General features: G+C 31.4%; 1 protein-coding gene across 2 annotated transcripts; it reads left to right on the top strand.

The window, feature by feature from the left end:
- The first annotated feature begins 2,118 nt into the window (after positions 1–2,118).
- LOC137931596 (putative sodium-dependent multivitamin transporter) lies at positions 2,119–18,055 on the top strand. 2 transcript variants are annotated; one of them, XR_011109049.1, is made up of 11 exons: positions 2,119–2,504; positions 7,874–7,996; positions 8,068–8,630; positions 9,030–9,126; positions 9,436–9,600; positions 11,543–11,700; positions 12,232–12,436; positions 13,555–13,749; positions 15,813–15,977; positions 16,717–16,800; positions 17,624–18,055. XR_011109049.1 is itself a non-coding variant. In XM_068775039.1 (10 exons), the coding sequence occupies exons 2-10, from the start codon at positions 7,880–7,882 to the stop codon at positions 17,657–17,659; spliced, it is 1,701 nt and encodes a 566-aa protein (XP_068631140.1). In that variant the 5' UTR covers positions 2,119–2,504; positions 7,874–7,879; the 3' UTR covers positions 17,660–18,055. The 2 variants fall into 2 exon arrangements, 1 of the variants encoding a protein (XP_068631140.1); XM_068775039.1 differs by lacking the exon at positions 16,717–16,800.
- Positions 18,056–23,722: the final 5,667 nt, after the last annotated feature.

The raw sequence follows: 23,722 nt of genomic DNA, 5'->3' as shown, positions 1-23,722 counted from the left end.
ATGTTTCTATATTAGTCTTGTTTTCATATTAATATGTAATAAAAAAACGTTTAAGAATGTAATGTTTCAGAATTTTCAATCGGTAAAGAAGATAGAGACGAACGAAAGTAATTGGTTTCGTCCAGCGGGATGGCAACTTGAAGAGACAGTGGGCAGGTCACGTAGCGCATAACAGATCGTAGCTGGGGCCATTAGGTTCTGAAGTATTACAGACAGGCAAGTGCAGCGAAGGACGTTCAGCCATACATAGACAGCTGACCTTGAATAGGTCGTCGGGAAACGCTGGATGCATCCTGCTTCCTATGTCGGGGTGATCTATGTCTAGCGGCAGACGTCCTTCGGTTGAAACGATGATGATGATAACAATGGGACGGGGGTTAAAAGTTTCAGTAAAAGATGGAATACATCAGGGTTTGGTGCAATACAATAAAAAATATTTAATTTCAGTTTCTATAGATTTGAATTTATTAGGCGTCGTTTTACTTAATTCTGGGGCTCATAATCTCCTCCTATATAGTTCCGCCATAATGATTTCACTCCATCGATCCTCATTATTGGCCACATGTATGATGTCGTATTCGGTGTATTGCGAATCTGAAAGGATCACTGAATTGGGCTACGTCCACGTGCTCTTTTGTCCTCTACTTAGTCGGCGATCATCAGTTTCATCAAGTTGTCGTTGGTCCTTCTGGCAATTTGTCCGAGACACTCAAGCATTGGTTTCAGTCAAATGATAGAGAGCTTACTTAATTTGCGTCGCTTGAGTATAGAAGCATTAGTTCATCGCGCCGTCTTGTTGAGGCAATGCACATAGAGCAGAATTAGTGTCATCGCGGGTCCAAAACATTTCAGCATCCCCATTCATAACCATTCAAAAATTAACATTTAGTTACTCAGTTTATAATCAATAAGCTACTACTACTAGCCTAATTCATAAGTCGAAATTTTATTGGCTTTCAAAATGTAGCCGAAACCTAAACTTGGTCATAGGTATAATCTCTTCCGACGTCCAAGTCTCCGCCAGTGGATGGCAATATTACATCTCAAAAGAGGTGATGCGATTCCTTTCTGCCTTCAGTGTCCACGTCTCAGAACCATAAAGACAAATTAAGAAACTACATCCCATACAAAGTTTATTTTTGTTGTGAATGAGATGTTTTTCTTCATCCATAGTTTATGTCGACGATATATTATGAAGTCTACAATTTCAAAACAAAAACTAAACTGTCGAACTTGCGAAATTCAAAGCGAATTGTTAAAGACAGATACAATGGTCATTTTATGAAAAAAATCTCAATATATTAGTTTTTAATATTTTTCTATGAGTAACTTTCTTAAAATATAAGAGATCTATTTTAAAAAAAGAGAAATGAAATCATATTCATAGCGATACTAAGGGAAATAGAGATAAATTTTATATTAATATAAGGCAATGAACACAAATTTAAGCTATTTCTACCTAATATATATTTTTTAACATATGGTAAATATATAATAAATTAAACAATAAAGCTTTTTTTTTTAAAAAATAATGTTGCGTTAAATTTTGGGAATAATAAAGTTTTAAATATTGTCACTAGATGTCACTATTGTACATTGTGCACCAAACATTTCATAAATCTAAATTTAAATTTAGAATATGTATCAAATAAGTAAGAATTTTAAAAAATAATAATATAAGAAGTTAAAATTACATTATCAATTAAAATTATAGTTTGAAATATTTGTGTAAAGGCACTTTGAATAAAGCATAGAGTATAGACAATGATTTTTACATTTACTTACAATTTAATAGTTAAAAGGAACTATAAAACATTTATATAAAAAGATTAACGAAAATTTATTGAAATTTGTATATAGAAAGTTGTTGAATAAGACTTGAAAAATAAACCAAACTCAGTCTGTCAAAATTTTCTTCTTTAGGTGTATCTGTGTTAACACACATTCTCAAACGTCAATTGTTTTAAGAAAATACGGTACAAACATGAAACAGGAGTATTTCATAGAGATTTCAAAAATACATAAAAATCATTTGCTTTTGGGGTCCATAAACAATTACGATTAAAAGTTATGATTACTACATCAGCAACATCAAACAACTATGAACGCTACTGCTACATAACCTGTCAGTGTCAGTTCAAGTGCCGAGTTTCATTTGAACAGTATTCGCGTCGATTTGCAACAACTGATGTTGAGCGAGTCGATTTGATTTGTAATAACTTTTGCTTAAACAGTTAAATCGCGTGACACCGACAGGTCATTGATCGAAAGTAGACGTTAATTTTGTCAGTATTTTGTACATATTTTCATTTTCACGCGATATTCGTCAATGCATATTATATAAAAAGTGTAGTTTATTAATAAAATAATTTAAATTGTGCGAAAATAAAAAAAAGATTCTACAACTAGATATGTAATGATCCGGTAAAGACATGTGTTTTGATGTTTAGTTTACGTAAAATTGTAAAATAACTGGAGGTTATATATAAGTTGGAAAAAAATAAGTAAGTATTTTTACATAACCATGCTTTCTAGAAATGCGAATATATTGCTTTTTTATAGCAATATGATATAATGAAATAAAAGAATAACGTTAAATTATAATTTTTAATTATCTTTTTCGTTTTAGTTTAGCTTCAATAATTTACATCGGTGCAAATGAGCAAAAAAAAAAAACTATTAAAGATGTTTAGATATTTTTACGCGATAAATACATTTATTTTTATTTCATAATTTTATTGGTAGTTCATTTAAAAAATATGTTATGAAAAATGTACAAACTTTATCAGTTTAAGTCAAGGTAACTTCAAAATTGCCTTTGCATTCATGTAAAATATTATTACGACTATTTACAAAATAAGATATATTTTGGCTTAGTAGGCGAATTTTTTAAAATTATTTTGTTTCGTAAGTAATGTTAACCAAGTGTACTTCATAGATTTATTATCGTTTTTAGAATAGGTCAGAATATGGATTAAAATAATTTTGCTAATTAATAAGTAACCGAATTAAACAGATGAAGAGATGTTTATGTTTTAGGAATAGAATAAAGTAATCATACGTTAATTGTCCTTCCGTAATTGTTACTCGAATGCATAAGATGTCACAAGACGAGTGGAAATTTCGTCAGGTGGATATATTGATTTCGAACTAAAGATAAATTCGTCTGACCGATCATTGAGGTCGATAGATAAATTTGTCAGTATTTGACACTTAAGTTACATCAAAACGATGTAATAATATATATTATTATGAGATCGGATGTTATGATTGATACTTCCGGAATGTTAAAAAGTTATCTTATTATCGAGAGTTTTTTGTATCGAAAAATCCATAGATATTGGATATTAAAGGTTTTATTGGAATTGTTAATTGTAAGCGAATTAGGATGGTAGTTTACGTAGCGCACAGAACAGAACAGTTGGCCGTTGGGATGGGAACCACGGACCAAAGGTGGACAACAAAGACAACCTTGTTAATTTCTTCGGAAAACGTTGGTTGTTTGTTGCTTCCCAGCGGTCCTATTGAAAATCTACGACTGAAATAATGATGATGACAGGATGGTAGTTTTCAGATAGGAGTTTTCAGACATTTCTATTGTGTTATTAGAGAATATATTGACTACCAAAAAACCTAATTCATTTTGATCGTAATAAATTAATTTGTGGTTAAGAATAATTTTCTATGAATTATTAAATTTTTTATTTAATATTTTAAATCGGGCCTGTTTATAGTGGTCACAATTAACAATGATATAAAGATTACACATTTATTAAGAACAACTTTGCACAACAAATTATAATAGGAAAATACAAAATGCAAACAGTACATACACATCATCAATATTATCATGTCGGCCGATGGATACGGAACGGAACTTCAAGGTTTAGGTCTCCAAAATATCGCCACGATGCTCGGTCTGGCGCTGCCCGCAACTAGCGTCTTCCTATGTCGTCGGTTCACTTATTAAAATATAAATAATATGAAAAATGGACAATATAAATTTTCCAGAGACATACGACTAGGGAAGAAGGGAATAGGAGGAAATTCAATCAGCCAGACAATTTTGAACATTCGAAATCGCAAAATCAGTAAATGTGCCAGTATTACTTGTGCATACGATCGGTAATTTGCACATTTCCAGCATTCTTTAATTTGTTATTAAAATAAAATTGTAATACATGGATGGAACTAAAACCGCATTAATTATTGTATAATCTTACATAGATTAACAAACGATTAACATTACTCAATCGTTTAATTACATGAATAACTTTGATTCATTACCTTGAAGGCTGTTAGTATGTTATCATTATTATTATCTTATATTGTGATGCATCTAATATTGAAAATAACGTACATGTTTACTAGTTATTTGTCTCTCTCTGGTCTCTCACTTCGGCCCTAATAGGCAGGCAAGCAGTCGCTCAACTAGCCATAGTGAGGTCTATGCACGATATTTCTCCATGGCTCGCTTATGCCCGAGGAATGTGAAGATGTGTAGGCAAACGAAAGTAACAGATATCAGACAGTCGGATGGACAGGCACACAGAGCGCTAAATAGTTGGCCAACGGGGACCTAAGGCTCTGGAGTGATCACAGATCTGCTAGCTCAGTGTATGACATCCGCCCTCACGTTGGACAGGTGACTTCATCTTGGTGATATCCGACGAGATCTATGTCTAGCAGTGAGCTTCCTATGAATGATGATGATATTCATTCCGTAATTTTAAATTCCAGTAGACTAACATAAATATATATTTAAAAACATACGACAAAAGTTTCAAACGCCTTAAAACCATATTAATTGATATATAAGCAGTGAAACCGATACATGCGTTACGTATTGTATTTTGTCTTCAGTGTCTTTCCACAGCGGTAGTATATTGTCATTTTAGGGTTCATTATGTGAACGTGTTTCGTATCTTCATTCACCGAGCAGACTTATTCATCAAAACGTATTTGTACTATTAATATCTGCTATGTGCAAAAATATAATTTTGGTCTTTTACTACTTTGACTCTGTTACTACTTTGTGTAAAATTGAAAAATTTCTTAATAGACAAAGTAATTTTTTAGCAATTATTGTTAACGGTAAATGCTCTAGGTGAGCACATAATGGCATACAGAGTATTTTGCCACGGATTAGCGCATACTAGCAGCGTAGAACATTATCCGACATTTCGGCGAGCTACCAGGACATTCCTTGTCATGCCTTGACGTAAACGCCAACAGCACCAGCTGCCTGTTACACATTTTAGTTATAAGTTGAGTGATGAGTGTCATTATTCTCAAAATATCGCGGTATGTCAATAAAACCCTTTCGAAGCGACAGAAGCAAAACATTTGAACTTATGTCGTATTCTAGTTAATTTGTATGTTATTTAATAGAAATTTAATTTTTTCATTCCGTCGTGGTATGCGTAGGCCCGACTCAAATATTTAAGACGATAATTTGTTCAGCAAACAACTCAAAACGTCGAAATCTGCAAATATAGGCATGATTACGATGATTTGTCGTATTATTTAACAGTATATATTCTTGGGCAGTGGTACAGGACTGTGACTGGATAATCGATTGCCTTTGCTTCACAAGCAAGTTTCCAGACGATAGGCGCCTTTTTAGTACCATAATGCCATTGACATTGCGATCGCCAACTGGCTTGCCAGGAACGTGAAAAAATTATTTAACATAATAAAAAGATCTTGTCCCCCCCTGGGAACGGGCGAACGAGTAAATTATGTTAAAAAAAAGTGTATTTTCCTATAGATATCTTTGGGAGTGGCCTATGCCTTGCGGTTGTTGTTTATGGGCTGAGAAACGATACGAACAGGTCAGGTTTTACAAAGTTCCGCAAGGTAGTTTGAGGGGACGTCCTAAAAAAATGTACATTTTCAAACTATAGCCCTCATAGATATAAAACTTGGCCAGACTCTTATTTTTGGCATGTTAAAAATTTAACAACAGTTTAAAGTTGGTAACTTGCATGGTTTTCAATGACTTATTAAATTAAGAATTCGCGTAGACCATCAATAAAATTCAACTATATTTTTATACTATAAAAAGAACGAATCAGTTCTTTACACTATGAACTGTGTGCAACAAGAGGGTATTCACTGCTAGATGTCAATCTTACTAATTAAAATGATTGACTCAATTGGCTCTTTCTTGAAGGCACTTGCTTGTGGCGATACTGTTAATGGGCTACTATCAGTTGCGTTCAGTGTTTCAACATAACCAAATGAGAATACTTGTACTCATTCTATAAAACGTTTCCTTTGAACTTTTAGAATAACCCATTCTATTATTATTCTATATTCCATATATTATCACTATGAAAATATTTGACGATAAATTAAAATTGTTTAGAATTATGCTAATTACGATTCGGTACGCGCAGTTTCAAATTTGACCTTAGTTATTTCATATTTAATATAAATATGTGTGCGGTTTTTCATAAATGAACAATATTTAATATACCATATTATATATAAGTTACTTTTTTGAAGTCCACTGCTATATGCAGGCTCCTCCATAGATTTTCAATAAGACCGGTTATATACTACTACGATACTAACAAGGTCGTCTGTCTACCTCGTGGGTCGTCGTGCTAGTCTGCGATTGCCGATCCATGGTGTCCGCTTCAGAATACAAAGTCCCCAGCTATCATTCGCATGCCATGTGATCTACCTACTGCCACTACTTACTAAATTTTAATGCATTACGCAAATATTATTTCTTATGATATAGATAAAATAGAGACAAGAGAGCCAAATCTCTCAGCATTGTTTTATTTACATTAAATACCTTTTAGAAAACCGCAATAACATACGATTAAAGAATACTTATAACATATGTGTAAGTGTTAATAAAAGATAACATCAAACATTATCAATGGCAATAAATTCTTATAAGCTTACAATCAAACAATCGATAATTAAAAATTCAATCACTGCTTTCGCTATGCTACTTTTGTTGAATAATCCGTGATTTTTATTATAAGACATTTTATAATGAGACATTGATTTACGTCTAACTAAAAAATGATTAAGTACAATTTTAGTATTCCGAATCAAGGCTTTCCTAGGCGCCCTTGATCCGGATCAAAAATTCCAAAGATTCCGGATTCCCAAACGTGTATTATTGACAAGTGACAGGCCAAGGCGAGAACCATCGTGCAGGGGCCCTTGGGCCTTGTTACTCCATGAGGCGTCCGCCTAGGAGATTTAGGATCTCGGAACCCTTTATTAAGGCAGAGATTCAGACCTCATCCTACCATAAAAAAGGTTTTGACCTAAGGTTATGTTCCCTTCGAACTCGCGGAATCTTTTTTTTTAAACAGTTATTTTGTTGTTTTTTATATTTTCATTTAAAGAGTTATGTTCATATTCAAACAACTCAAATTACTTGTTTAGATGATAACTTGTTTTTGGCTTTATACTGCTATTCCTATTATAATTATTAGCTGCAACTCGAAGCATATGTTCGGTGCTGACAACCTTTACGGCTTATTTATGGCCTTAGGCTTGAAAATAATAAATTTTATATATAAATAAATAATATACTTTGTTAAATAATAATCGAACATCATAAATAAACGATTATATCTTGACCACGGTATACGAGACTACACAGGTGGACCCTTATCGGGGACGGATGACGTGAGGTTGGAACTTTTTGGTAGGAGGCCGTGACCTTTAGAATTTAGGAGAAGGTGGATAAATAACGAGATATGAAGAATATTATTATTTACATTATCAATAATCTTTACCTAGATTTTAAATGTAATATTGACTGGTTCTAGCTTTAAATATTGATTTTTAGAGAAAACCTTAAATATTAAACGACCAGCGTTTTAATGATATATTGCAGGTGAAGATGGAGCAATCAGTATTCGGTTTATGGGACTATATCATAATGATGGCGACAATGATCGCGTCGGTTGCAATCGGGCTTTACTTTAGATTTAGCGGGGGCAAACAGAGAACTAACGAGGTAACCTAGAGTTTGTACGCTGACGATTCGTACCAATGTAAATAAATTTTAATATTTTGTTACTTTTGCAGGAGTATTTGTTAGCCGATCGAAATATGTCAATACTTCCCGTGGCGGTTTCACTTATGGCATCCTTCATGTCAGCCATAACGCTTTTAGGAGTTTCAGCCGAAAATTACTACTATGGGATGCAATTCGTAGTCATAAATATCTCATACGGAATAGCAACACCGATCGCCAGCCGACTTTATTTGCCAGTGTTCTTCGGATTACAGAAAACGAGTACTTATGAGTACTTAGAATTGCGGTTCGGTCCTCAAATACGACTGCTCGCGTCTCTGACGTATACGCTCCAAATGATATTATATAATGGTATCGTGTTGTATGCCCCGGCGATAGTATTAGAATCCGTTACCGGTATGGACCGATTGATATCAATCCTGGTTGTGGGCCTGGCGTGTACTTTTTATTCAACGCTAGGCGGTATGAAAGCGGTACTATTTACTGATTTGCTGCAGTCACTGTTGATGTTTGGCGCAGTTTTCAGTATTGTCATTTTCGCTTCCGTGCAACTGGGTGGATTTGACCAAATATTTGTAATATCGAAAGAGCGAAGTCGGCTTGATTTGTCAAAGTGAGTAGATTTATTCATTTATTTACTTAAAAGAATTACAAAAAAATATACATTGTACCGCATTACCATGACTGTAGACGGAAAGTATTTTTTTTATTACCATATTATCTGTGCCCGGTGACTCCTAGTGCTAAGATTAAGAATTGATAATAATTCACAATACGTAACACAAACTTAAAACTTAAAAGTGCATAGAGGAGGACGTGAGTTGTATAAAAATGTTTGTGTAAGTTCAAATTTAATTTAGAGTGCGTTTTAACTTTAACGTTGTTCATTAGACATAGTTATAAAAGATTATGATCAGTGCTTTTATGTTTTATACTTAAATAGTTAAGTTTCAAGTAAATTTTAGTGACACGATTTTTAAATTCAATGATACTTATCAATAGCAATATTCAGTTTCAGTTTTGATCCAACAGAGAGACACACTTGGTGGTCCTTGATCTTAGGAGGCCTTATCACATATTTATCTCTATACGCTGTTAACCATACACAGGTAAGTAATATAATAAACGAAATATTTACATTTATTAATACTTATCTTAATTATAACATTGTACGTTAGGAAAATTGAGTTAATATTTGTTATGTTACTTACGTATGCTTTATAACCGCTAAATACTAAGTAATACATACCAAATGTGTATGTTCTAAAATATATGTTATTCCTGGTAAATATTAAAATTCGTCGCAGTTTATTCAATTTTGTTTTAAAAAAGTCATTTGTAAAGAATGTTACATGAGAACTTATTATTATAAATATGTATATATTATGAATAAAAATGTAATTTTGTAACATACGCAGGTGCAAAGACTTTTGACAGTGAGAACGTTAGATCGCTCGCAACAATGCCTGTGGTGGAGCTGGCCTGTGTTGTCTGTACTCAGCATCGTCACATGCATTAGCGGTCTGGCGATATTTGCAGTGTTCAAAGATTGCGACCCACTCTCTAATCACAGTATAACTGCGGTAAGTTGACATTTATTTCTTCGGAGAACCTCTTGCATCATCTCATCACACATCACATGACCATCATCAGTACAGCCATAGAAGGTCCAATGCTGATAAGCACATGTATCTTTCCCTGTATACTTACACTATCTGTATGAAATGATTAATATAAATAATTTGATTTTTTCTTTATACATCGAATTTAATGCACCTTTTTACTTACTACGTTCCAAATTTCCTATTGAAACTGTTATAGTCTTCATCTAAACGTTTCAGCCGTAGTACGTCAATATTAGGATATAGCTCGCCCCGCCTAGATTTTTTTATAAGACCGGTTGGAAGCGACAGGACTCCAGCGTTTACCAACGTCCTTAACAAGGTTATCTGCCTACCTTGTGGGTAAACTTCTTCGCAGCGCTTGTCGGTTGGTGGTGTCTGCTCCAGAACTTTAAGTTATTAATATACAAATAAGTAATTTTTTTTAGAATTTATTTATCATGATTAAGAATGAGAGTAAGATCTTTTTAGGTAGTGGATAGTATGTGAAAACCACTTTGGGCATAATTTATGCTATCAGATTTAACAATAGTAGAAAAAAAGGAATTAAAAATGAACTTAATATAATAGGCGGTAAAGTACGCTAATATTAAAAATGACTATAAGTGAAAGTAGACAAGCCTTTGTTTGGAGATTACTAGAAGTCAAGAATTTATGCATTCAAGATCGTCATTATCAACTTATTCAGGAAGTATCATTGTTCTTAATGTTTGCCGATCTCGCAATTCCGTGTGTACTCTGATGACGATTCAAAATTCTATTATTTCACGTGGTTAACGATAAAACGAAACTTCATAGTATTCTTCTTAGTATTTATAAATAAATTACAAAACTGTAATAGATACAATGGTCTTTGGACCGACGTATTGTTTCTCTTGACAGCAACCATTCCTATACGTAATTTAAGTAGTATTTATTTTTCGAATGATGTAGTAAAATGTAAATGTCGAATTAATTGATATTTTCGTTAAGATGCCATGCCTATTCTCTTGAATGGATGTGGAATTAATGTTACAGTAATAAACAGGCAATAAAAATGTAGATTCCCAGACCTTTAGACATAGAAAAAACAAAGGGTTCGTTAAGCAGTATGAGACATGAAGATTTATATTAATGAATGCCGTTGTCTACAAAGCAAGAGGTCAATCTAAAAAAAAAAAATAATCTCTTCCTCGTATCGAATTTCTCACTGATGGGTGTAGTGAGCAACACGGATGAACTTGGTTTTCGGCCGCACTCCTTATCTAGTAATAATATTAATTCCATAATGTAATATTATTTCCATAGTTAATCTCTTCAAGAGTTGGCACAAACTTTATACCTGTACCTTTCAGTTTAAAAGTGTTGTTAAATGATTTATGAGATGCGTCGTGTACTTAAGCATTATAACAATGTAATTTTTTTTCTTTTTACTATTTACTTCACATTTCTAACCGAATAATTAAAAATATATATTTATGGTCTTTACATAAAAGACTTTTTATTTTAATTAAATTTTAATAATAATGAGCCGTAGGGTAGTACCGTAGAACTCTCCCTATAGATGTCCAATAGCCTTAGTAAGTACGACTGTTGGAAGTTCTATACTACGCTTGTCAGTCTGTGCTCTAATGTATATCATGTAGTAATATAACCTTAGTTGGCCCTACCACTGCCATTTCACCTTACCAATCCAAAGCAATATGTTCGTTCATTCGACTATGGATCTGTTCATTTTTCGTTAGATATCTTAGAGATACCCTGAGCATAGCGCTCTCCATGGTTCGTTAAGCGACTGTGAGCTTGGCAATGAAGCCCGAAATAAATTAATCATATGTATGATGTTAGTGTAGTTCCATCAATAGACAGCTGAAGCGAAATGTTATAAAGATTTAAAATATTGATTATAATATTTTTGTGCTAGATTGATCAACTTATGCCGTATTACGTGGTAGTTGCCATGCGTGAAATACCAGGATTAGCCGGCCTTTTTGTAGCCGGTATATTTAGTGCGTCGCTGTCAACGATATCGGCGTCTTGCAACGCACTCGCTGCTGTCACTCTTTCCGACTACGTAGGCAGGTAAAGTATTCATCATTTTTTTAACTGTAAGACGTCTATTGTTGGACAAAGGCTTTCTCCATAGACTTCCAATAGGTACGCTTGGAAGCGGCCTTCATCTAATGTCTTCCGACGTTTTTAAGATCGTCCAACTTGTGGTTGGTATTATACTATTGGACAAAAACATGTATGCCTCAACTTACCTAGTTGTTGTATGTTTTCACGAAAACGAAATCATAACGCACTTGTCAATTAATAATGTTTTAATAATGTCCGTGTTTGTTGCGTAATTTATTGAATTTTATTTAGCTGTAGTCTGCATTATCATTATGCTGATTTATTAATTTGTAACTAGAATCTATACGTAAAAAGTTAGGTTATTCAACTTTTAGATTATTACGTTATACACATGATAGTACAAGTGTGTCATTGCATTTGTTTAAATACAATCTGGGTTTCCAAATTTTCAATTCATTCCAAAATAGTGAATACAAAATGGTAAAGCAAACTTTTAGTATTATTGATTTTTTAAAATGGATTAATTAAAACCAGGTGGCTCAAAGTTAATTCATCATATATTCCGTGGCTGACGAAGATAGCGGCTTGTGCCTATGGGTTTATATTCCTGGCATTGGCTTTCCTTGCGGAGTATCTGGGTGGGGTGCTTCAAGCCGCACTGACTATTTTCGGGGCAGTTGGAGGACCATTATTGGGAGTGTTCACTCTCGGCATGTTTACTACGTTCGCCAATGAATTTGTAAGTTAATTGTACTAATGATTATTTACTTTTGCAACTACGTATTATGATGGAGTTAAAAGTAAAATAAATTTGCCGTGTGAATTTAAAATTATTTAACTTAAATATAGTCCATTACTAGGTTTATACAATTCCAAAAATATTTTAGCAGATGAAATTTCATAAGATTTGTTCTTAGCTGATCTCTACTACGCGCAGGGAGTTTTCCAACCAAATTTCATGCCTCTCAGCCGTATTATTCCAGAGATATCGTGATGAGACAATACATAAGTGAAAATCTCTTGCTATATACGTAAACATATATGAAGATTTCGTGTTTTTTTTTGGAAATATCTTCAATGCACATAACATGACATTTTTAATCGTAAATCATATAACATAATTTTATGGTATTTTATGTATTAAGGTAATGGATAGTATATATGCACATTAAGAGGTGATTTTTTAAAGATTAATTTATGTAACACCACCGCAAGTATTAGTATAAAGTGTATAAAGTATTCGACTGTGGAATGATTTGCCGCTGAATATAAGACGTGCTAAGTCACTACTTATTTTTAAGAAAATAGTTAAGAACTATTTACAAGACCCATGATTATTTATTCTTTTATTAATTAATCTCTCTTTCTCTGTTTCTTTATTCTTCTAATCTTAATAATAAATTACTAGTTCTAATTTTAATAATAAAAAATAATAATTCTATTCTGCAACAAGTCCGATGATAGTTTGATGTTCTTATTTATTATTGTATTAAATTTATAATATGTATTATACCTTATTTATTCTAAGTATACACGCTATATACATATGTCCGTTTATTTATGTATATGTTTGTATATATGCATGTTTTTTTCTTATATGTTAACTATACATTACTAACACTTCTAGTGTTTCTATACTATGGTTGTCTGGAAGAAATTGCCTCGTGTGATAAGACCGTCCACTGTACTTTTTTGTTTATTATTATGAAACTATTTATATGTATTCAAGCGTGTGCAATAAAGAATATTAAAAAAGATATTTAAACATTTAAGGTTATGTGTTTGTTTTGTGTGTGGTTTCTCACAGGACATTTATTGCAGACATTTTCTCTGTAACATAATTTTGGTCTGTAACAGGGAGCATCATTCGCGTTGCTGAGTGGAATGTGTCTGACATTGTGGATGAGTTTCGGCGGTCCTCGGCCTGTACCGATAAAGCTGCCACTTTCGGTAGAAGGATGTGCAAATAATATCACTTTGCTAACACCAAGTATACCGGACCCCGGACAATATTTCTATTTATATAGAATCTCGTATATGTGGACTAGTCCGGTAAGTAATTCATAAACAACGAAAAAAAATATATTTAATTGCCTTAACTATTAAAAATGAATAAGATAGATAACAAAGTGAAAGTTTTTACGTTCATGGACCCTTTAGCTCCGTGAACCCAGCTCCGATAAAGTTGGTAAAAGTTGGCTTTTGGGCTAACAGCAAGAAGATCAACAGAGAATATTATAAATAAAGTGAAAGTAATTATAAATTAATATGCAATCCTATTACGATTCCTGGTTTCTTCGACACACCTTTAAAATGAATATGCGTTGCAAAAATGCAGGCCTTTCCAATATATTCCTGATAAGACCAGTAGGATTAAGCCTGCATCCAGTCTTCCGACCAACTTAATAAGATCAGTCACTCATCCAAAAAAAATCATTAATCATATGTGCTTTATATGATTAATGTTTTATATACATTAATAAATGGATTTTACATGTCGAAAAATATTCTTAAAACAAATATTTTTCCATTACAGCTTAACTGGCATGATTAAATCTTATGGTAACGAAATAGACTAACTAATATAATTATTCCATGACTATTTCTTTTATGTATAGAGATGCAGATAATATTACGAAATGTTATATGGCTGTTATTAATTTATTGGTTGTAAATGACAATAGATATTTGATGACATTAATTTGCAAGTGTTACGAAGTTTCAATTATTTTTTTGTGGAATGATAACACATTTACAAATAATATTCCTCCTACTTTTCTTTAATCATACATGTACACGCAAATATCAAATGACACATGTTCTCCGTTAAATGCTGACTATTATGTATATTCCATTGCTGCCGATTTCCTTATAGTAGGAGATAAGTAGTCTTCGGTACTTAGTTAATGTGAACACACATATGCTATAGCAACAAGTGCTTATTTACTCACTTGTTTTAATGTTATTTCTACAAAATATGTAGTAAAACAATAATAAAACTAATTAATTTTAGTTATAAATATATACATCGCGGGAAGTCGCAGAATACAAGTAACGCAAAACTAGTCATCGTAGCGATCTTTGGGGTAGGCCTGTGCCTTACAGGGAGGTTCTATCGGCTGCCATGATGATGATGATGATGATCATTATAAATATAATTGGTTATAACATAATATATATCACATTATTTTAAAGTCATATATAAACGAAACGTAACCAGATCTAGGAGTTCAAACAACATTCAGATAAAGAATTAGACAATAGATTCAAAATCAACAGCCAAACTGAAATGGTTGTGGACGAATGTTGTTTTCACCTTGCAAATTTCAATATATCGTTCCTTACACATATGTGAGAATTTTACACTGAGCTACTTTTGCAACCCAGAATTAATGATATCTTACTAGTTTATGTATCTTAGTGACGGTCGCTCAAAAAAATGGTAGCGATTGTTCTATCAATTCAATAACGTTACCCGAACGTATTAGCATTTTTTTTCTTAAGCCTATGAGATAATTTTTACTAAGAGTATTTATGTTTTAGGGAATATCTTCTTATAGTTCTAATTTTAAAACAGGCCGCTTATTTTAGGCTAACCTAATAGTTGCACATGATCTAGCTGTTAATAATTCCGATTAAATGATAGAGTAAAACCGCGCATCGATTTGTAGATCGTTTCAAAAAACGCTTATTATTTTAACGAATCTTTTATTCTTGCTTCAAATGAAGGTAGTGGCAAACGTTGGACGATGTTTTAATTGTAGTTTACATTGATTTTCAGAAATAACTGATTTTGAAAATAAAACAAGTTAAGAAAAATTATCATGGTCTATTTATTTAGCTTATGATCATTAAAGTTATAGGACATCTACAACGGGACATAGGCCACTTCCATAGATAGAAGCGGCCTGAATGAAGCGACTTTCGACGACCTTAATTAGATCGTCTAACTTGTGAGTGGACGTCTCACCATGCGCTTGCTGATCCGTAGTCCTCACTCCTTAAGGTCCTAGCGTTTCTGCGCGCTATGTGGCCTATCCACTTCGATTTCCACTTGTTAATACATTATAAAAGTGACAATTATGTATATTAATTAAAAAATTTTGCAATTCTAGATTGGGTTTATTTGGGTAATAATAATTGGGTCCTTGATATCATTAGCAATAAAATGGCCACAGCCATGGCAACGAGCTGGAAAACTCAGCCCGGATCCGGCGCTCTTCACGCCGCCCTTAGCGGCCCGTCTTCGAGCCGCTGAGCATAAGAAAGCAGACGTACAGGTAAAATAGTACAGAAACAAGTAACTAACGATTACTCATATCATTCAAAAATTTCTTTATAACACAATTGCTTCGATTCAAAATTATTAGAATGGTTTTCACCGGACGCAATTATTTTCATAATCATCGACGTTATTATAATATCAGCACAATTATTTCTGTACGCGTGAATGGAATTTTTGATTTACATTTCGCATGGTGACATCTCATTGTTTTTATACATTACCGTTTATTTTCATTATGGTTTAAAATTTCCTTTGTTATTTTAGTTTTATGATATTTTTAACTAATACCAAATATGTTGTCTTAAACTTGTGTCGCTTTAATTATTAAATATTTGTATTTGGTTTTATAAGTATTTGAATTTTAATTACCAAAGCTATTTATATTGATATATTAATATGAATCCTATTATTTAATTTACGAGTGTTTTTTTATTATTATAAGTAATGTCTATATTTAAATAACACTAATATATATATTTTACAAACTACACGTATAAATGGCAATCATTATATTTAAAAATAAATATTTTGGCAAAAAAAATATATTGAAGATGTGACTTAGCCTTCTGTCACATTTTGATCATATACGCCTTTTATATGATTAAAATACATACATACCGTATGTTACGAATTCACTCATAAAAAAGCATACTTTATATATCAATACATAACTGCACGCATGCATGTACTGCTTGACAATACTTGGTAGTTTAGTTCACTAGTTTTTTTTCTAGATGGACACACACATTGTTTTCTGAAAGTGACCTACGCACGCTTCTTGCCTTTGGATGTAAATTGCTTGTCATGGTTGTCATCAGGTTGGTACAACAAACTTTTTATATCACATCACCGATAAGTTACGAATTTGAATAAACTTATTTGTTTGAGAACAATAACTTAAAGCATTCAATGAATAATAGAAGTTTTTGCAACTAACCTACTTCGTTCCTGGCGAATTTAGTAAAAAAACAAGAGGCTGACGTATATTATCTAAGACAAGTTTTGTTATAACCTATTTTCTGTGCCCATTTATAGTTATTGATTGACATAATGAAAATTATTTATACACTTATTGAAAAAGTAGAACAAGGGAAAAGACGAATTTCAGAGTGATAACGACATATTTAAGTTTTTTTTTTGGTTTTAATTAACGAACAATCTTTGACAGTAGGGGTTTTTTAATATGCTTTATGTATTGCATCTGAAATGAAAATTATTTTTCGTGTTATTTTTCTCGAAATTTCCCCACTTTTTCCCTTCTTAATCTTCCTCCTTGTGTCTTAAAAAAACACATTACCGAATTGGTTTAGCCGTTAGCAACACATTCATTTTTAGTTATTATTAAATATAGTATAATTGAATATTAAATGAAGTGATTGTTAATTGAACAATGTATTCTTCAATCCGATCACTTCAGTAATCATAATATATATAGATTAAATATTCATTGAGAATTGACCAAGACAGGGATTTGACAAGACAACTAATTTAAATACATACGATAGTTTTTCTAAGGCGTAAGCCACGTGACCATCTGTGATGGTTTTTTTATTCTATTATAAGTAATGTATAATTTTTAATAATATATTTACATTTAAAAGGAAATTGTCCATATTATTCTTGTTTTTCTTTATTTTTCAGTGTGTGCTGCTGAAACAGTCAGAATTCCACGATTGATAACAATAGTTCCTAGATTATTGATTATTTCGTACTTAAGTTTATACTTTAAACAAATATCTATATATGAATAGTAAATAAAGTTAATTGTTTGGTTCTAGAGGTATTCGTTACAACATTCCCAGAATGTTTTAGTCTTAATAGTTTTTTTCTTTATGGTAGGGTGAGACTTTACCCATGTCAGTTGTTATTCCAACGTACTTAAAACTTTTGTTTTAATTTGTTCATGTGCATGGTGAAATTGTATTTATTAGCATTAACAATATTATCCAAAATTTTCGAAAATAATTTTTTTTTGTGAAAGTAATGTATTAAATATGTGATAATCACCTAAAACAATAACTAAGGTACTGTTATTATGTAATAAACAAATGAATTTTATTAAGAAATTTTGGATAAATGTTCAATAGTGAATCTTTTAATCGTGTAAGTTTTATAAGTAAATAATATAGTAAATTTTATATACACCAAAATTAATTTCTTATATTATTAGGGATATTTGGCTATGTGACTTTTAACAATTTTTAAAACATATATAATTTATTAATAGATTTACCATTTACGTCATAGGAATAGAGTGAAGAAAATAGATCTGTTGAGAAAATTGTTACCCTAAATTTGTTAATCATGGATTGTGTTAATCATACTTAGCATGTCGATTTAAAAATTCAGAGTTTATTTTCATGTATATTAAATACTATTAGCTAAGCTAAAAGTATATTTAACTAAGTAAAATTTGGAGGATCATTCTTTTCTGCATATATTGTTTCGTTAATGACATTTATTATTTGCTGGTAAAAATGTTGGGACCTTGTCAAACAAATGCGGTGTATCACTGTGTTATCATGAACATCATGTCCAAGATTTTCCCCAAAGATCGCCCTGATGACCGGTTTTGCGCCCCCTGCGACCTTGACTACGGTGTAAGTCTACCAAAAGGGGGCCTATACATGCCGACTCTTGGTTGTCACTATTATCAATCTTCTTAATACAACTACTTAGTAGAATTTTTTTATTTTGTTAACTTTAATTATACACTTCTTAATGTTTTAATTAGAATAATGTTCGTTTTCTATCGTTTCCAAGTGTACTTATTTTTTTCGGTTTCAATGAGGTTAAAGATAACATCTTTCCGTCGCTTTGGGTGAAAGTAAAAGAAAATGAGCTCAGATTGTCGATATTTGCAAAAAATCACAGCACACATGAATTTCTTTTTGGCTTAAATCCAATTCATGTTATACCATTATTTCTCGTTCTGTAAAACATTTGTTCTATATTCTAGCTCTACGATCACGTATCGTATAAAAATCATAGCTGTGAATAAGTTACGGGACTACGGTGGACTATACTAACAACAGTGTTATAATTTAAAAAATGTTGCGATTATTGCGTATCAAGCTTATACATATCAGCTATATCATGTAAATAGCAATTTAATTGCGAATAGGTTTTTTTTATGACGAATGTAACTCATCTGTCGCTTCCTAACTTTGCCTACACAAAACTAATTTTATCACTGTAATTTATTTTAATGCTAAATTGGACTATATAATTTATATTTATTTGTTAATAGAATGTAATCAAATAAATAGTGACCATTAAACATTTTATTAGAAAATCTTCGTTTCTTTTGTTTCACTTTAGATTTTTTTTATTTTGTTATCATTGCGACGGAACAAAACGCATTAATACATATGAATAACTCATAATTAAACAAAATATTTAATAAAAAAGTAATACACGGAAAGCGCATAACGTTTTTACTACAGATTTAAAAGACAGTCGAAAATTACTTTTTGTTCTAATATAAATTATATTAGCGTTTATCTAATTAAGAAACTATTTTTCATTGACACAAAAACACGTATGAAAAGATAGTGTATATCAAAATTTGTTTCAACACGTAACATTGCCAATGTGATGTGATTAAATCTATAACAAAGACGTCGAATTTTTCGTGATAAGTAAGTATAATTTGAATAGGCACTTTTACTTTTTTGAGAAGAATCATTGGATTTTTTGGACCATTGGAACAAGCACGGGTTTGACCCTTTTCGGGCACACTCGATTTGAAATACTAAACGACGTTTTTTTAATAATTGTAATTTGTATCGCTAGAGTATTTTGTTTACAATATGTTTTTTCGCTCTTACTGATCGCAGACAATTGGATTAGCGTCCGCCCAAGCAATCTCAGAGCTCGGCGGTGCTCAAATCCAGTGAAATATCTAATTAGATGAATCGAGCCGAGCTTACCAAAAAAAGTCTTCCAGCTTAGATTCTATAATTAAACTTAGGTTATGCTTCTTTAGTGGATAAGGCGAAAACTGATATTCTGTCAAAAATAAAGAATCTACATATTTTTTGTGGTTATTCTGTTTTAATAAGTTGCATAAACGTCTACAATAGTCATTTTAAATTACTTAAGTGGTTACTCCCTACATAATATTGATTTAATAACTGCCAGCAGGTTTATCATTGTTTCTTTACAATAAATTAAAATTTTTTATTAATTCTTTTGTGAAAGAAGTATTATTTATATATTTATTTATAAACTTGAAGATTATATGTTTAGACTGACATATTGATAAATAATATCTGAAATACATCGGCCTAAAAAAAGTGAACGTATATAATTGTCTAAAGTATATGTTAAATAATGCTTGATGTTTTACAATGTGTTTAGTGTTACAATAAATCATTTAAAAATTATAATATATTTTTTTTAAATTATTACCCTGTATCGTTTTAACAATACAACAATAAATGACATGGATATTGCAATAACGTATAATACGTTAAGTGAAGAAGTAAGAGAATTGATTCGAATAAAGACGTTATAATAGAAATAGAGGCCAATTTTGAGGGCTGCGAGAAAACATGTTAATTGGAATGAATAATAAATTGGAAAAAAACACTGGACTCAATGTTTTGATCTAACAGATTATGTTGAAAAATAATTTTTTTTTGCTCAATTTTTTTTATTACAATAGTCACCGAGTTATCAAACAACCCAGTCGTATATTAGGGGGACCGGAAAGTAATGTCGCTTTCCTTTCCTTAAATTCACACGTCTACACTTTTAACAAGTTATTATTTCTAATCAACGATATATTTATCATCGTTATTAACAACCTTTTGCCATCTAGTATACAAATTTTCAATGCCGGATGCCCCTAATACATTTTTATATCAAAAAGTAAAAGCGCAATTAAGACATTATTAAATAATCTGTTGTGCTTCGTAGAGTTAAATTACAATATAGCGTGCAGCATTTCTTTTGTACTGCACCTCAACATATGAGATGTTACAGCTTGTTAGCACAGAAGTTAAAATACCTGTACAACTGCATGTATATGATACATCCTAAAGCTATGACTTGAAGAATAAACAAATTGTACGTTCCCAGTTATAAAGATTAAATTTCTGTTTCATAATAAGTACATACCTGAACAAACCTAGATAATGAACAAATATAATTAAAATTAACGTACATACATAGATTACTATGAGTGTTTATTACAAATCCCTATTGTTAAACATCACTTCTTACTTCACGCGCGTAACTCTATGTTTTTTTTTCTGCGGTTTCTTATTTTTAATTTAGGACAACTAACATGTAACGGTCGGTGTTAAGAGATATAAATAAAAATACATATTATTACTTTGCATGCGACGTAGACGATTTGTTAAATAATGCAGAATTAAAAATTCCAATTTTTAATTCAGCATTTTCATTTCAATCGTATGACAATCACAGTTTGATGGTAGGTCTCAACCATAGATATGTGAGTTGCCCACAGCCACTTCAATTTGCCAATCCGCCAAGTCATGATTTTACACAACTCATTATGAACATTTGGACTTTATAACGTCCAAATCAAGAATAATACCTCGGATTATGGATCGACGTAACGTTAAATTACAAAGAAAATGAGAAATGTCATCAATCAGAACGAAACTTATTTCAATATCAGAGGCTTTGCGAAAAGCAACAAAGTATTCCAGACAAAGTCCGAGCCATTACAAACATATATGCATTGCATCTCTCTTGTTGCAAAATTTGGATCAGCTGTTGTTATTAATCTGAACTTCCTGCAAAGAACTCAAAATAAAATAAAGCATTAATACTGCCATTACTGCATACCAACCCCACAATGGTATTAAAAAACTCAAATAGTAAATTAAAAGCAACTTCTGATATAATTCATTTTTTTAATTGATATACATGTGCAATGCGATAAAAAAAAATTAAATTGAAATCCATTCATTGTATGGTAAATTTTACAATAACACAGCATAGTTACAATTTAAGAAACAGAAATAAACTACAATTAATTTATGTCAGTACAAACTACGGAAAGAAAATTATAATGATTGAAGAAATACAATTGTACAATAACCATTCCACTGACTAAGAAATTTTACGATATTGTAATATTTAAAAACAAGCTTAAAAACATGTGTGCATGCTTTAGTTTATCTGTACTGTATCTATCCGCTTGGTTTTAAAAATAGTTACATTTAATAAATTCTTTAAGAGTCGATAAATTATTTAAACCTAAGCTATAAGTTTAATTAAGAGAGCACTACATCTTCGGAGGATAACAACTAGATTGAAACTGCACTGATAGGAGAGATAACTCACACGTAAATATTTTGCTTATTTCATAACAAATTTAATAATTAATAAACAATAATCCATAATCCTAGTTATAATAAATAAATTTAAAAAATGTTTTCGGCGTGGTATGCGTATTTCATAGACCTTAAGGCAATGCGCAAAGAACGGTCTCACTAGTTACGATACCGATACGAGACGTTGATAACGATCAACAAAACGGGCAATGGGGTCATGACCATTTCTGTAATTTATGCTATAGACGTATTTTCGTGTTTATATTACAATATATTAAAGAGATAAAAATATTCAACAGCAAGGTTCTGTAAAACGAACTAAAAAATCTTTAGATGCTTTTCTATAACCCTGATTCAAGACAAGAGGACTTAATTTATAAATGATACAATTACGCATCGAGTGGAAACAGGATTAGGACGGCTGTCCACAAGATAATTGGACCGTAACGGCAAAGGAAAAGAAAAAGAAAATATAAAGATTGTTTTACATTTCATCATCCAGTTTGAATATTTGGCATTTTTTTATGTCTGTAATTTTTTAAGTCTTCTATTTGCAAAAGTATCTGCAGAAACCAATCCTTCTGAGAATACAGTCATATGTTTTTTTTACAGCGGATTCTCTGAACTCCATAGCTTGTACTCAAGAACCTGATAGCTATTTTGTTTTGTGAATGTTATTTATAAATAGATTTTTTTTATTCGCATCATTGAAATTTAAATTGGTAATATTGAAATACAAAAAAAGGTTATTTTCATTTTAATATAGTCGTCGAATGCGTTTAATTACCTATTTAGGAATTATATTACCATTCAAAGATTTTATCCTTGTATAAAAGATGTATATTATTAGGGACGTAAAACCGAAAATTTATAGAATGATATAGGAAATAGTTCTTGCATTATTATTGGCAATTTCATAACAAAAATTTAACTTTAGCCTTAAAACTTAAGATTAGTATACAAAGAAAAAGATCGTTAATTTTTAGTAAGACGGTCCCAGATAATGATTAATGTATTTTAATCACATTGACTTATTAACTAAAAAGATGCAGAGAGTTTTGTTTCTGACATCATCTACTGTGTACTACTATGTGATTCTATTAGTTTTAATGTGTTATAAGAATTAGTTTTTAATAATGAAATTATGTAATAATTCAGGTACAAATGTTCATAAAATATGATTTAGAAATTCAAACTTTTTATTTATTACTCACCTAAATACATAAATAAAAAACAAATCTAACACATTTTAATGGTAAAATGGACAATAATTATAATTGAAGAAGCAATGTGGAATCTTTCGTCGTAACGTTCTGAACCTTGGCGAAAAACAATAACCCGAAGGAAAAAAAAATTATTAGTGGAAAATGTTTATTTCCATCTTACATGTTTTACTTTATGAACTACATTATATAATTCTTAACAT

Source organism: Battus philenor, unplaced genomic scaffold, assembly GCF_028537555.1.
Source record: "Battus philenor isolate CCGP_79_NKW_IND1 unplaced genomic scaffold, ilBatPhil1.0.hap1 SCAF_8, whole genome shotgun sequence".
NCBI classification, from domain to species: domain Eukaryota; kingdom Metazoa; phylum Arthropoda; class Insecta; order Lepidoptera; family Papilionidae; genus Battus; species Battus philenor.
This window is presented reverse-complemented; position numbering and strand designations above follow the sequence as displayed.